Source organism: Hemiscyllium ocellatum, chromosome 16, assembly GCF_020745735.1.
Source record: "Hemiscyllium ocellatum isolate sHemOce1 chromosome 16, sHemOce1.pat.X.cur, whole genome shotgun sequence".
In the NCBI taxonomy this organism is placed as follows: Eukaryota; Metazoa; Chordata; class Chondrichthyes; order Orectolobiformes; family Hemiscylliidae; genus Hemiscyllium; species Hemiscyllium ocellatum.
In genome coordinates, this window is record NC_083416.1 from 13115975 (window position 1) to 13133098 (window position 17124).

The following is a 17124-nucleotide window of genomic DNA, read 5'->3' on the forward strand; positions in this document are numbered from 1 at the left end:
AGACAACTAGCAGTCAACACATCTCAAGCACACAATTGCAGAGGAAATCTGGATTGGATTCTGCAGAAAAACACACACAACCATGCTCATTCAAAAAACACAAAACAATGAATAATAATTAAGCAAGACAACACTGGATGTACACCCGAAGAGGGTAGTATTATTTCAGGAAGGCACTTAACTAACCATTTGGTACTTTGGACTTGGCCACTTAAAAACTATTTTTGGCTTTTGGTTAACATTTCTCCTCATTGATTAATATCAGCATTTCTTTTGTAATTTTCCCTCCTTTTGCTTACCTATTCTGACTGGTGTTTGCAAACATCTTTCCCCAATTATGACCACCATAATTTTCCTCCATTTATTAATGCATGCAGGTTTTGATGTACCACTTCTCTGCTTTTCTGTCACTGACGTCCCTTTGCAGTTTTAATTTCTGAAATGATGTCTTTTTAGTTCATCATTTAGAGGGTTCAGGGTGCACCGATAAATGAATCTCAAAATTAGCATGCACGTACAAATGTAGTTAAGGCGGCAAATGTTAGGTTAGCATTTTTTATAATGGAACAGAACATGAAAAAAGTCGGCCAATTTTAATGCAGCTGTTCAGGTCGTTGATGAGAACGCATTTAGTGAATATTGTGTGCAGCTTTGGTCACGTTATTTGAAAAAAGAACGTAATTGTAGTATGGGCAGTTCATCATTCCTGTGATTAAAGACTCATCTTAGGAAGGAAGGTTGAATAAGATCACCCTACATCGATTGCAGTTTAGAATAATGAGAAGTGAATAGTGGAGCAGGCTCAAAGGACTGAATTACCTCAACCTGCTCCAAAGCCCTTTTTTTGAGTTCACTGATTCTGAAAGAGCTAGTATTTTCTCAGCACATTTATAATTTTTTGGTAATAATTTTCTCACTTATTTTTATCAAGTATACTTGAGTATCTTGGCAGAATTGTTGCTCAGCACAAGCAACAGGATTCACATTAAGTGGAACAAAAATATTTAAGAACGTAGAACATATGCATCAGTATTTACTGCGGAGGTGGTCATGGAAGATAATACGATGTGGGGAAATAGATGGTGACATCTTGAAACATGTCCATATTACAGAGGAGTAGCTAATTTGGAGGTGCCAGTATTGGACTGTGATGTAAAGTTAAAAATCACACAATACCAGGTTACAGTTGAACAGGGTTTATTTGGAATTCAACAATAATCTGATGAAGCAGCAGCACTCCAAAAGCTCGTGCTTCCAATTAAACCTGTTAGGACGATAACCTGGTGTTGTGTGATTTTTAACAGTGGTGGTGGTGCTGGGTGTCTTGAAATGCATAAAAGTGGGTAAATTCCCTGGACACGATCAGGTAAATGTGTGGAAAGCTAGAGACATGATTGCTGGACTCCTTGCTGAGATATTTGTATCATTGATAGTCACAGATGAGTTGCCACAAGACTGGAGGTTGGCTAACATGATGCCACTATTTCAAAAACATGGTAAGGAATTGCCAGGGAGCTACAGACTGGTGAATCTGATGTCAGTGATGGGCAAGTTGTTGGAGAGAATCCTGAGGGACAGGATTTACATGTATTTGGAAAGGCAAGGACTGATGAGGGATAGTCAACATGGCTTTGTGCGTGAGACATCATGACTCACAAACTTGATTGAGTTTTTTGCAGAGGTAACAAAGAGAATTGATGAAGGCAGAGGGGTGCATGTGATCTATAAGGACTTCACTAAGGCATTCGACAAGTTTCCACATGGTAGACTGGTTAGCAAGGTTAGATCTCATGGAATACATGGAAGACTAGCCATTTGGATAAAGAACTGGCTCAAAGATAGAAGACAGAGGGTAGTGGTGGATGGTTGCTTTTCTGACTGGAGGCATGTGACCAGTGATATACGTCAAGAATCAATTGGATCCGCTGCTTTTCATCATTTATATAAATGATTTGGATGTGGACACAGGAGGTATAGTTAGTAAGTTTACAGATAACACTAAAATTGAAGGTGGAGTGGACAGCGAAGGCGGCTACCTCAGAGTACAACGGGATCTTGATCAGGTGAGCCAATAGGCTGAAGAGTGGCAGACAGATTAATTTAGTTTAATATAGACAAATAGGAGTTGCTGCATTTTGGAAAGGCAAATCAGCACAGGACTTATACACTTAATGGTAAGGTCTGGGGAGTGTTGCTTAACAAAGAGACCTTGGAATGCAGGTTCATAATGCCTTGAAAGTACAGTCCCAGGTAGATAGGATAGTGAAGACGCACTTGGTATGCTTTCCTGTATTGGTCAGAGCACTGAGTTGGGAGGTCATGTTGTGGCTGTACAGGACATTGGCTAGGCCACTTTTGGAAATTATGTGCAATTCTGGTCTCCCTCCAATTGGGAGGATGCTGTGGAACTTGAAAGGGTTCAGAAAAGATTTACAAGGATGTTACCAGGTTTGGAGGATTTGAGCTATAGGGAGAGACTGAATAGGCTAGGGCCTTTTTTCTGGAGACTGAGGGTTGACCTTATAGAGGTTTATAAAATCATGAGGGGCATGGATAGGGTAAGTAGACAAGACCTTTTCCCTGGAGTGGGGGTGTCCAGAACTAGAAGGTATAGGTTTAAGGTGAGAGGGGAAAAATATGGGACTAGAATTGGTTAGGATATCTGGTTGGCATGGGCGAGTTGGACTGAAGGGTGTGTTGAAAAATGTGTTGCTGAGAAAGCGCAGCAGGTCAGGCAGCTTCAAAGGAACAGGAGAACTGACGTTTGGGCATAAGCCTTTCTTCATTCCTGAAACATTGATTCTTCTGCTCCTTTGATGCTGCCTGACCTGCTGCGCTTTTCCAACAACACATTTTTCAGCTCTGATCTCCAGCATCTGCAGTCCTCACTTTCTCTTCCCGGAAGGGTGTGTTTCCATGCTGTACATCTCTTTGACTCTGTTTTAAGAACAAGGGCCAGGAATCAGTAATTTAGCACAAGAGACTGCTCCACCATTTAATATGGTTCACAGCTGATCTCATATCTGCCACTTTCCCATCTGCTCCCAATAATCTTTTTACCCAGTATGAATTAGAAATCTCTCTCCTCCTCACATTTATTCAGTGTCCTGGTATCTACTGCACTCTGGGAGAGTGAATTCCACAAATTCACCATTCTTAGAGAGAAGTAAATCCTCCACATTTCCAGTTTGAATCTGCCAGCCCTTAGCTTAAAACATGGGCTCTCATTCTAGATTGCCCCACAAGGGGAAACATTTGCTCTACATCGACTTTGTCAATCCCATTTAGCATCTTATGAGCTCAAGGAGATTTCCCCCATCCTTCTAAACTCCAGTGTAGATTTAAACTGCTCAATCTCTCCTCAAAAATCACTATTTTCAACTGTGTAACTGAAAGACGAAATCTAGAACTACACTGCATATTAATTTTTTTGTTGTATGTTGTGAATGGATTGAAGAACTCCGTTCACATGGTTGGGGACACAGGTAGAAGCCTGTGCCACAGATTCAAAGTGGCTTTCTAAAACAGAATCACAAAATTGTACTGACTGACAAGCAAGTCTGACAAGGTTTGCCTAAAGATTTGCAGTTCAGATGCCAGTTCTCGTGGTTGTGGGTATATTTGCCGAGCTGGGAAGTCTGCAAATCAACCTCCTACCTTGGCGAACAAACCCACAATTATGCTAACTCCTTCATAATTGCACTCCTTTTGTATGATCAGGTCCACAAAATACAAATCTAATAGAGATCCTTATGCTCTGTATACTAAGCATGTTTTCCGGAAAACTGTAAAGTTAGGACAGCCACTTAACATACAATCTTCCCAGCACAGCATGTGACTCAGAATGGTTACATGCATAGGTAGTTATTTGGCCAAAAGTTCACATCATTTCTTTAAGAGTAATTCAGCAACTTGCAATGTCTCATGAGAAACTAAAAACTATTTAACTTCAGGTGCTTGTCCAAATCTCTTTTGAAAGCCACATTTAATCTCCCTTTACCACACAGAAAGAATTGTTTCAGTTCACAAACACAGTGCACCACAAAGTTATTCTTTGCCTCAAGGCCACATTCTCCACTTTAGTTTGAGGCAGCACAGTGTCTCAGTGGTTAGTGCTGCTGCCTCACAGCACCTGCGATCGGAGTTCAATTTCACTCTTGGGCAACTGTCTGTGTGGAGTTTTCCCATTCTCCCTGTACCGACTTGGGTTTCCTCCAAGTGCTCTGATTTTGCCCCATACCCAACAGCTGGTTAGGTACAGTCAAGTTTAGAGTGGTGCTGGAAAAGCACAGCAGTCAAGCAGCATCTGAGGAGCAGGAAAATCAAGACTCTAATCTTTACTCTAATCTCCAGCATCTGCAGTACCCATTTCTGCCTGGTTAGGTACTATGCCCATACTAAATTGCCCATAGTGGTCAGGGATGTACAGGCTAGGTGGAATAGCCATGGGAATTGCAGAGTTATAGGGTAGGGGGTGGGTCTGGGTGGGATCCTTTTCAGAGGGTTGGTGGGAACTTGACTGGCCGAAGGGCTTCCACACTGTAGGGATTCTATGATTCTAACTCCAGGTCTATTAGTATGCACCTTCTATCTCACCTCAGGTTTTCAACTCTGCCGTCAAGTGCAATAGTTAGTTTGTGTTCTGTCCATATTTGCGTGAATTCCCGAAAGTTTTATCCAGCCTCCTTTCAGTCTTGGCTTCAGGAAGCATGCAACTAAATCTTTATTTTCTTAAAACTTCATCCCTTAAATTATTTCCCAAATATTTTATGCAACTTATCTATGTCTTTACATACATCCTGAGATGCAGGATCCAGATCTGGGCATAATACTACAGAATTTGCTGAATTTAGACTTATTGGTGATTTCTCAAAGATGGCTTCCTTTTACACTCAAGCCCAATACTTATAAAGCCCAGCACTCTCAATGCTTTTTTCAATACTTTCTTAATCAATCTGCTTCCTTCAACATTTTCTGCAGAGACCTTCAGCTGTCACTGTTCCTGCACTTACTTTAGAACTGTATCTTTCACTTTAAGTTATTTTTCACCATTCTTCCAGCCAACATGAATTATTTCACAATTAGAATCCCTACAGTGCAAAGAGGGGCCATTTGGCCCATCGAGCCTGCACTGGCTCTCTGAAAAGCATCCCACCCAGCCTACACTCTACCCCATAATCCCACATTTACTGTGGCTAATCCACTTATCCTGCATACCCACGGATACTTCAGAGCAACTTAACATGGTTAAATCGGATTGGATTGCAAAATGGCAATCTTTGGACTGTGGGAGGAAACCACAGCACCCTGCAGAAACCCACACAGTCATTCAAAGAGCATCTGGACAGTTACCCAAGGCTGCGGTTGAACTTGGGTCCCTGGCGCCGTGAGGTAGACATGCTAACCAGTGCCACTGTGCCGCAACTCTCTACACCAAATTTCACTTGTAACTTACCTACCCAAATGACCAGCATGGTTTGTTCTTCTGAAGTCTATCATAGTCTTTTTCATGGAGTTTGCAATGCTTCCTAGTTTTAGGTCTGCAAATTTTAAAATGTTTCCCTAAACATTCAGGTCCAAGTCATCAACATACATTAAAGAAAAGCAATTATCCTAGTCCTGACCCCTGGGGAACACTGGCACATGTTTTCCTTCAGTCCAAACAAAAATCTGTTCGTAACTCTTCTGTTTCTTGTCAGTGAACTGTGTAGCTGTCTATGCAGCCTCTTTCCCTTTTATTCCATGATTTATTGATGAAGCTGTTTAATGCCAGTGAATCAAAGGCCTTTTGAAACTCTGTGTACGCAACGTTTCATACCATAATTTTGTCCTGGTTTATCATTTTAAAACATTTTCATAACACAGATATTAAGAGAATTGAAAGATTATGGCTAGTTCCTTTGCAATTTCCATATTTTCTGCCCTTTGCATTCTCTATTGTATTCTATCTAACCTGGACAACTTAGCACCTTCTAAACACAACCAGCCTTTTAAATAAATTTGGCTAAATTTTAGCTAATTGAGTCACTGGATAAGTTATCAGTCCCTTCTCACACCATCTTTTTATCCCATTTGACATTCCCACTATTCACTAGAGTCAGGCTGGATTCTCACTCATATTACCAACCTGACATACCATATGCATCTTTTGCTGGTTCATTGCGCTCTCCTTTGTCACCAAGGAAGCTTGAATATTTTGTCACTTGTGGTAATGAGTTAACTGTACTCAAACCATATCCTCCTCAAAGTAACCCAGTGCTCCCTTTTCACGATGCCAATCTTGCAATCCAATCCGATTTAATTAAAATCGGCCCCACGTCAATTAAGTACTTTTATCAAAGATGCTGTTCTTCTTTTTCCAGAGCTGATTTGATCTGGTTACCGTTCAACAAATATTCCCATCATTCCCTGGAACCAGGTCCTGGCTCAGTAAGAAATGTTGAGATAACTTTCCTAACTGGAGTTCTTCTCCCACCCATTGAATTAATGTCTCACCTTATATTAGGACAAATCAACACCACTCATGTAGCCACTCTGCACTTCTTTCTTCTAATCTCATTGTACATTGTGACAGTAGTGTAATGGTACCTCCACTGTTTCCGGACACTCCCTAGCCCTAAGCAGAATCCATGATGCAATCAGAAAGACAACAACATACTGTCCTAAACTGAAATTTGCATCACATAAATGGCCTAACTTGAGAATACTTAGCAGCACTGTTTTCCCAATCTTTTGCCTGCTTCCTGCACAGCTGAGTCACTGAAACGCTACTGATTCAGTTACAGAATCAGAAATCTACAGCACAGCAAAAGGTTATTTGACCTACCGAGTCTGCATAGGTCAAAAACAATCACTTAAGTCACCCCAATTTATTTTCTAGCACTTGGTTTATAGCCTCATAGCCTTGGTATTACAAATGCACATCGAAATAATTCTGGATGCGCCCATCAGATAAGTCAGCCCCCTCACAAAAGTAGATGAGATACCCTCAGGGAAATCTTGCATTTCTTGCCTTGCTCTTCTTGATTGGCAATCATCCTTACTTACTACATGGATTGGTTGGAGCAGCAGCTGGAAACACTGAGGACCAAACAGGAGGCAGAGAGTGAAATGGGTAGTAGCTTCAGTGAGGTGGTCACATCACAGGCACAGTCTGGTAGATGGGTGACTGCCAGAAGAGGTAGGCAGGTAGTACTGGCTATCTCCCTCTCAAAGTAGTTTATCATTTTGGATATTGTTGGGTGGGATGGGGAGGGGATGTGAATAGCCTCTCAGCGAAAACAGCAGCAGCCTGGTCTTTGGCAGCACAACTGGATCTGCTGGAAGGCAGGGTATGGCAAAGTCCAAGGAAGCAATTGTGACAGGAAACTCTCTGGTCACGGGCAGAGACAGGCATTTCTGCAGCCATGATAGAGATTCTAGGATGGTGTGTTGTATCCCTGGTGTCACAGTCAAGAACATTTCAAAGCATAAGCAGCCAGAGGTGTTTATACACAGTGATACCAGTGACACAGGAAAAAAAAAGGCATGAGATCCTGCAAAGTGAATGTAGGGAGTCTGGGAGGTTAAAAATCAGGACCTCAAGGGTAGCAATGTCTGGATTGTGTGTGAGCAAGAGTAGGAATACAAAGATAGGGTAGAAGAATGTGTGGCTGAAGAACTGGTGCAGGTAGCAGGAATTAAAACCTTGGATTGCTGAATTCTCTTCTGGGGCAGAAGTGATTTCTTCAAGAGGGATGGGTTGCAACTGAACTGGAAGAAAACCAATATATTGGTGGCGAGATTTGCTAGTTTTGCTCTGGAGGGGTTAAACTCATCTGGCAGTGGGGTAAGACCCTAAACAGTCGTGAGACAAGAAAGAAACTGGAGGCTGGTATAGAAGTTAAAGAAAGCAAGTTAAATAGCCAGGCAAGGGCATGGCAGAGAACAAGGGAAAGACTGATGAATTAAACTGCATTTATTTCAATGCAAGAGGTCTGACAGGTAAGGCAGATGAACTCTAGATGGGCATGGATGAGGACATGGGACTGCGATATCATAGCTATTACAGAAACATGGCTCAGGGAGGGAAAGAACTAGCAGCTCAGAGAGATGTTATAGGAAGGGGGGGGCGGGGTGGTGTTTTTGATATGGGAAAACATCACAGTAGTGCTTAAAGACGATATTCCTGAGGGATCATCGAGTGAAGCTATATGGGTGGAACTGAGAAACAACCAAAGGGTTGATCATGTTATTAGGATTGTACTAGAGGCTACTCGATAGTCAGGGGGAAACAAATATGTAAGGAGATAGAACATAGAACAGTACAGCACAGAACAGGCCCTTCAGCCCACCATGTTGTACCGACCACTGATCCTCATGTATGCACCCTCAAATTTCTGTGACCATATGCATGTCCAGGAGTCTCTTAAATGTCCCCAATGACCCTGCCTCCACAACTGCTGCTGGCAACGCATTCCATGCTCTCACAACTCTCTGTGTAAAGAACCCGCCTCTGACATCCCCTCTATACTTTCCTCCAACCAGCTTAAAACTATGACCCCTCATGTTAGTCATTTCTGCCCTGGGAAATAGAGTCGATAGCCAGAGACTATCTATGCCTCTCATTATCTTGTACACCTCAATTAGGTCCCCTCTTCTCCTCCTTTTCTCCAATGAAAAAAGTCCGAACTCAGTCAACCTCTCCTCATAAGATAAGCCCTCCAGTCCAGGCAGCATCCTGGTAAACCTCCTCTGAACCCACTCCAAAGCATCCATATCTTTCTCATAATAGGGCGACCAGAACTGGTCGCAGTATTCTAAGTGCAGTCTAACAAAAGTTTTATAGAGCTGCAACAAGATCTCACAACTCTTAAACTCAATACCCCTGTTAATGAAAGCCAAAACACCATATGCTTTCTTAATAACCCTGTCCACTTGGGTGGCCACTTTAAGGGATCTATGTACCTGCACCCCAAGATCCTGCTGTTCCTCCACAGTGCCAAGAATTCTATCCTTAATCCTGTACTCAGCTTTCAAATTCAACCTTCCAAAATGCATCAGCTCGCATTTATCCAGGTTGAACCCCATCTGCCACCTCTCAGCCCATCTCTGCATCCTGTCAATGTCCCGCTGCAGCCTACAACAGCCCTCTATACTGCCAACGATACCTCCAACCTTCGTATCGTCTGCAAACTTGCTGACCCATCCTCCAATCCCCTCATCCAAGTCATTAATAAAAATTACAAACAATAGAGGCCCAAGGACAGAGCCCTGTGGAACACCACTCACCACAGACTTCCAGGCAGAATATTTTCCTTCTACTACCACTCGCTGTCTTCTGTTGGCCAGCCAATTCTGTATCCAGACAGCTATGTTCCCCTGAATCCCATTCGTCCTGACCTTCTGAATGAGCCTACCATGGGGAACCTTATCAAATGCTTTGCTGAAGTCCATATACACCACATCCACAGCTCAACCATCATCAACTTTTCTAGTCACATCCTCAAAGAACTTGATAAGGTTTGTGAGGCATGACTTGCCCCTCACAAAGCCGTGTTGACTGCATTTAATCAAGCCATGCTCTTCCAGATGGTCATAAATCTTATCCCTCAGAATCCTTTCTAACACCTTGCAGACGACAGACGTGAGATTTACTGGTCTGTAATTGCCGGGGATTTCCCTATTTTCTTTCTTGAAAAGAGGAATTACATTTGCCTCTCTCCAGTCCTCAGGTACGACTCCAGTGGAGAGCGAGGATGAAAAGATCCTCGCAAGTGGCGAAGCAATTGCATTTCTCGTTTCCCAAAGCATCCGAGGACAAATCTCGTCCGGGCCTGGCGACTTGTCAATCTTAATGTTTGACAAAATTTTCAGCACATCAGCTTCTCTATCTCTATCCATTTCAGCATGCACACCTGCTCTCCAAAGGTTTCATTCACGACAAATTCGTTTCTTTTGCAAAGACAGAAGCAAAAAACTCATTTAGGGCTTCCCCTACCTCCCCAGACTCTATGCTTAAATTCCCTATGCTATCCCTGATCAGCCCTACTCTTTCTTTGACCATTCTCTTATTCCTCACATAAGTGTAAAATGCCTTTGTGTTCTCCCTAATCCATTCTGCCAAGCCTTTCTCGTGCCCCCTCCTGGCTCTCCTCAGACCATTTTTAAGCTTCTTCCTCGCCTGCCTGTAATCCTGTTGAGCTGAGCTTGACCCTAGCTTCCCCCACTTTATGTAAGCTACCTTTTTCCTTTTGACGAGAAGCTCCAACGTCTTACCGCTTCTTTCCTGTCTCTGAGGGACATATTTATTCATCACTTGCAACTGTTCCTTAGATCTCAGATATCTTTAAGAATAATAGGATTCTAATAGGAGGGGATTCGAAACATAGACTGGGACTGTCATAGGGTTAAGGCCTTGGATGGAGAGGAATGTGTTAAGTGTGTTCAAGAAAACTCTCAATCAATATGTCTAAGGCACTACTAGAGAACGGGCAAACTCTACTTGGAAAATAAGGCACAGCAAGTGACTGAGGTATTAGTGGGGAGCACTTTGGGACCATAATCCTTTAAGTTTTAAAATTGTTGTGGAAAGTGATAAGACTGGTCCACATGTAAACTTATAAATTAGGGTAAGGCCAATTTTGAAGGGGCAGATGAATACAAAACTAAGGACATAGGTTTAAGCTGAGAGGGGAAAGATTTAAAGATTTGAGTAGCAACTTTTTCAAACAAGTGCATATGTGGATCAAGCTGAGAGAGGAAGTGGTAGAGACAATTACAACAACAACATTTGAAAGACATTTCGACAGGTACATGGACAAGTTGGGCCAAAGTGTCTGTTTCCATGCTGTATGACTCAATGACCTGTTGCCTGCACACCCACAAGCAAGAATATTGGTAAACAAACTATCCATGCAGATTTCAGCCTTGTGGAAGGAATACAAGGCTATACGCAGAGCTACTTCTTATGCATGCAGCATCTAAACACAAGCAGCTTTCTGGCATTCTCACATTACCCTATCTCGATTTTATATGTATGGTGATTTACTTAATGCTCTAATACGTTAAGTCGAAGCATTATTTAGGGCATTATTTAGTGGAGTTTGAGATACTTCTTGAACTTAAAAGCACAAACATAAGACATCAAAGCTCACTAGCGCGGCATTTATTTTCGGTCTTGTCACGCCACTCCTAACATGTCACTTTGCTTTTGTGGCTTCAGCCTGAAGGGGCTGGGGATTTATCTTCCATTGCACAAGTCAGGCTCCAGCAGAACCACGCCTAGGCCTGACTGTATTTCTCCCCTATTGCTCTCGGACCTTGCTGTCTCACCTACAAATCAACTCTTGAGCCTGGCGATATCAGCCACAGCCCCACTCTCAGACCAGCCTTCATCAAGTACAGGTTCACTCTTGGGTCTGGCTATATTTCGAGAAGGGTAATAAGGAAATCCCTGGCAATCACAGACCAGTCAATCTTATGTCTGTGGTCAGCAAAGTTTTGGAAAGAATTCTGAGGGATAGGATTTATGACTATTTGGCAAAGCATCGCATGATTAAAAGCAGTCAGCATGCTTTGAGAGGGGCAGGTCATGCCTCACAAATATTACTATGTTCTTTGAGGGTGTGACAAGACAGGTCAACGAAGGTTGAGCAGTGGATTTGGTGTATATAGTCTTCAGCAAGGCATTTAATAAGGTAGGCTCATTTGTAAAGTCAGGAAGTATGGGATACAGGGAGATTTGGCTATCTGGATTCAGAATTGGTTGGCTGACAGAAGGCAGGCAGTGGTTGTAGATGGAAAGTATTCTGCCTGGAGGTCAGTGTTGAGTGGGGTCCCGCAGCGCTTTGCTCTTGGGCCTCTGCTCTTCATTGTTTTATAAATGACTTGGATGAAGAGGTTGAGGGGTGAGTTAGTAAATTTGCAGATGACACGAAGGTTGGAGGTGCTGTCGACAGTATCGAGGGCTATTACAGGCTGCAGCGCAACATATGCAGAGCTGGGCTGAGAAATGGCAGATGGAGGTCAACCTGGACAAATGCAAAGTGATGCATTTTGGAAGGTAGAACTCGAATGCTGAATATCGGATTAAAGACTGGATTCTTGGCAGTGTGGAGGAACAAAGGGATGTGGGTGCACAAGTATATAGATCCCTCCAAGTTTCCACGTAAGTAGATAGGGTTGTTAAGAAAGCATATGGTGTTTTGGCTTTCATTAACAGGGGGATCAAATTCAAGAGCCACATGATTTTGCTACAGTTCTAAAAGTTCCTGGTGAGACCACACTTGGAATATTGTGTCCGGGTCTGTTCGCCCTACTACAGGAAAGATTTTTTTATTAGACTTACAGTGTGGAAACAGGCCCTTCGGCCCAACAAGTCCACACCGACCCGCCGAAGCGAAACCCACCCATACCCCTACATTTACCCCTTAACTAACACTACGGGCAATTTAGCATGGTCAATTCACCTGACCCGCACATCTTTGGACTGTGGGAGGAAACCGGAGCACCCGGAGGAAACCCACGCTGACACGGGGAGAACGTGCAAACTCCACACAGTCAGTCGCCCGAGTCGGGAATTGAACCCGGGTCTCCAGCGCTGTGAGGCAGCAGTGCTAACCACTGTGCCACCGTGCCGCCCCAAATATAGAGATATAGAGGCTTTGAAGAGGGTGCAAAGAAGGTTTACCAGGATGCTGCCTGGACTGGAGGACTTGCCTTATGAAGAAAGGTTGAATAAGCTCGGACATTTCTCTCTGGAGAAAAGGAGGAAAAGAGGAGACCTAATCGAGGTATACAAGATAATGAGATGAATAGATAGAGACTTTTATCCAGGGCAGGACTGACTGGTATGAGGGGTCATAGTTTTAAGATATTAGAAGAAAAGTTAGAGGAAACGTCAGAGGGAGGTTTCTTACGCAGCGAGTTGTGAATGCATGGAATGCGTTGCCAGCGGTGGTGGTGGTGGAAGCAGAGTCATTAGGGATATTTAAGCGATTGCCAGACATGCAAATGGATAGCAGTGAGTTGAGGGTTACGTAGGTTAAGTTATTGTATTTTACATTAGGATTAAACCTCGGCACAACATCGCGGGCCAAAGAGCCTGTTCTGTGCTGTACTTTCCTATGTTTTATATTGTGCAGAGCTCCAGTCCCAGATCTGATTTTATCACCCTCCTACCTTGCCTCTCACTCTTCCACAGCTTGTTTACAGGACTGACTTTATCATCCACAGGAAGAAAGTAAGGACTGCAGATGCTGGATATCAAGAGTCAAAGAAGGGCTTATGCCTAAAACATCGACTCACCTGCTCCTCAGATACTGCCTGTCCTGCTGTACTTTTCCAGCATCACATTTTTTGACTTTATTACCCACAGCTCCACTCAGGGCCTGGATTTCTTCATCTGTCACCAGATTCATTCTAAGTTAGTTGAAGTGTTTTTGCTTCTACTGTCCCAGCTGCATTTATTTGTCCACAAATAAGCAAAACATTCTTTCAAAATAGGCGCATTCAACATTACCTAGTTTCCGTTTCTAACTCTAAACAAGTTACTTAATTTCACCCATTAAACTGGATGCAGATATGTAGATGATTATTTCTGCAATCTTATGTATCAAAATGCAAGTTGTAGGTGAAGGCAATTCGTCCCCTCAAGTCAAGCATACACGATCATACCAATCTACTGCAGTCTTCAATTCTTCTCATGTCAGCTCAAAATAACAATCAACTCCTTGATATTACAAAAATCTACCTATCTCCTCTTCAAATGCATTCAGAGATCTAAACTCCAAAACTGAACTAACCAAACTGCCAGGATTTCACAGATATTTTGGATCATCATTCACAAACAATGCTCAGTAATGTTTCAATACTTAAAATGTTGAAATTGATGTTTAAGAAGAAGATTGCATCAAGTGTGGCCAATGCACACTTGCCTGACATGAAATCTAGTTGCCATTTAAAATCATTTAAGAAAACGGAATAGTTTCTAAGAAATATCTGACTAATAAGCTTCAGTTTGATTGATCAAGGTCTTTCTTTGAATCCCCATAGGATACTGAAGCAGCACTCTTGGGTTAATCTGCTACATTTAATTCAATTGTATTTACAATGAAAACAGAAAGGGGAAGAACAACAATAAATTTGGAAAAAAACACAGAAAGCAGAACACAAATGAAAAGAAGTTAAGAAACCACCAACAGAGTCCCATACAAATTTAAACAAAATCAGTAATGGCACAGAAAAATTTGAACAGAAGCAATACTATCCTTTTAAGCATTCACAGGTGTTTAAAACTTAGTCAAGCCTTGTTAGAAGGCTGAGGTCCCTTTTAAAGATTGGATAATTTATTTGTCCCCAAGAGCTTATGAATTAGGTTTACATGTCATTTTCTTATCCTTTGCCGTGTATTCAAAATGACAAACGCCTTGGAATAACTTTCATTTTGAGAAACCAGTAACAATGTTGAGCACTCCAATCAGAAGCATGTACAGTTAGTTCATGAATAAAATTGCCTCCATGTTACCCAATATATCTTGGTTCCAACAAAGAAAAAACAGCTCCTGCACAGAAATATGACATGTTTCCATTTATCACTTCCAATCCTGCTGGTCTGAATGAGAATGTCACTGTTTTTAAGTCAAGACTGAGTGAAAAGAGGATGAGTTTGTGCATAGATCAGATTACTTACATTTTCATGAGTTAAGAACAGCAGCTAGCTCAAACAACAATCAACCTAGCCAGAATTTGAACTGTGCTGAAGGCAACAGAAAAGTGCTTAACATCTCATCCCTTACCTTTAATTTACAGAAAGATTTAATTGAACTACTGAACTAAATATTCTAAAGGTCCTTACCGAGAAATTTGGTGCCCAGCGTATAAAAGTAGCGCAGTCAAAACATATAGATATAGCTGGACCAAATGCTGCCGAGGCAAAGTGAGGAGAACGAGACTTATTATATAACCTGAAAGACATAAAAGATAACAAATTTAATCACCTTAAATAACACTGCAATAACAGAAATACAATAATTGGATTCCTTTAAATGATGTAAGCATCTTGTTTTTCTTTTGGAAGCTGATACATGTCTCCATTTCTACTTTTATAACAGCCTGATCCAGCAATGTACAACTACTCTTGTCACAAACTAAGTTACTGTCCTTTTGCAGGTTAAATTCTTGAATCCTTCCAAAGGAATTAATATGAGGTGCATCTTGGTCCAAACAGGTTAATTTACTACAAGATTCTATAAGTCAATCTACATCATAAATGCATTTTGACTAAATGCACTTGGTTCAATTTACACAATTTATCCGTCATAAGAACGTAAATACAACGAGCATCATATTCCCTTATGTTTTAATTGATTAATTTAGAAGACCTCGTTACTATTTCAACTTTCACACTTTCACCACAGCAATGGGTCTCACAGAAAGCATGGCAGACTGTTTCATTTACCCATATCTTTCTCAAAAGATAGGATTAAGTGCCAACTTTGATTTAAAACTGATCCCCTCACCCTACAATTGAAACTTGAATAGAAGGCACCTGTCAAATGTGATAATGGTCCCTGAGGAGTTCAAATCAATAGAATTTGTGGAGTACTAGTTCACGAGAACAATAAATCATGTTAATTCTGGCTCATCAGGCAACTCCTCAAGCAAAAAAAAATGCGAGCTCTGTTCTTTTGTGAATTACAATCCCCGAGAGCTCACTGAGCTTAATAATGATTTGAAGGTACTGGTGTTGGACCAGGGTGGACAAAGTTAAAAACCACACAAAACCAGATTACTGTCCAACAGGTTTATTTGGAAGCATTAGCTTTCAGAGAGCTGCTCCTTCATCAGGTGGTTGTGGAACATGACCATAAACAGAATTTATAGCAAAAGGATTACAGTGTCATGGAGGTGTCACGATATATTGAACAACTTTGGTTAAAAATCACCTCGAAGCAGCACTGTGAAAGCTAGTGCTTCCAAAAAAACCTGTTGGACTATAACCTTAGGGCGGCACGGTGGCACAGTGGTTAGCACTGCTGCCTCACAGCGCCAGGGACCTGGGTTCAATTCCCGCCTCAGGCGACTGACTGTGTGGAGTTTGCACGTTCTCCCCGTGTCTGCGTGGGTTTCCTCCGGGTGCTCCGGTTTCCTCCCACAGTCCAAAGATGTGCGGGTCAGGTGAATTGGCCATGCTAAATTGCCCGTAGTGTTAGGTAAGGGGTATATGTAGGGGTATGGGTGGGTTGCGCTTCGGCGGGTCGGTGTGGACTTGTTGGGCCGAAGGGCCTGTTTCCACACTGTAAGTAATCTAATCTAATCTAATCTAATCTAAAAAAAGTAATCTAAAAAAAAAACCTGATATTGTGTGATTTTTGAACTTAATAATGGTATTTTCAAATGTATTGCTTTATGGTAATGCAAAACAGAGTACAGTTAGAGCTCATGAATTACAAGTGACAGGAATACAACATTGGCCAAGTGACAGAAAACAAACCATTATGTTGGCTTTTTCGACTGGAGGAAGATTTATTGTGAAATTTCCCAGTAGTTGGTGCTTCTGCTCTTACTGAATCCCTTGGTGTTCAGGGCATATTTTCAAAATCTGCATGGGACAAAATTTGGAACTATTGCAAACGGAGGATACTGTTAAACTTCGAAAGGACATAGACAGGTTAGTTGAATGAGCAAAGAAATGCCAGATGCAATCTAATGTCGTGCTGTGTGAAGTAATTCATTTTGGTAGGAACAATGTGACGAGACAAAAACATATCATTTAAAATGGCAAACAAGAGCAGAAGGGTCTGGAGTTATAGGTGCACAAATCACTAAAGGAGTCAGGAAAAGCTAAAAGGATGACAAGTCAAGCATATTAAATCTTGGGCTTTATAATTGGGCATTCAGTACAAAAGTAATAAGTTACAATAAACCTATATAAAGCATCAACTCAGCTTGAACTTAAGTACTGCCTTCAGTTTTGGCACCACACCATACTGTGGAAACAGTTGAGGGAGCACAGAAACAAAACATGAGAATGGATCCAGGGAAAAGAAACTATTTATTAAACAGCCAAAATAACTTGGTTGTCTGAAGAGGAAGCTGAGAGGAGATTTGATAGAGATATTCCAATCAGAAGAGGAGTGGGCT

The 17124-nt window shown here is 41.9% G+C and overlaps 1 protein-coding gene across 1 annotated transcript in view; it reads right to left on the reverse strand.

Moving 5' to 3' along the window:
- rnf145a (ring finger protein 145a) overlaps positions 1 to 17124 on the reverse strand; it is a 139327-nt gene that overhangs the window by 73380 nt on the left and 48823 nt on the right. Inside the window, exon 2 of the mRNA XM_060837043.1 lies at positions 14837 to 14945. Coding sequence (XP_060693026.1) covers positions 14837 to 14945 — 109 coding nt within the window. The remainder of the gene's footprint in view (positions 1 to 14836; positions 14946 to 17124) is intronic.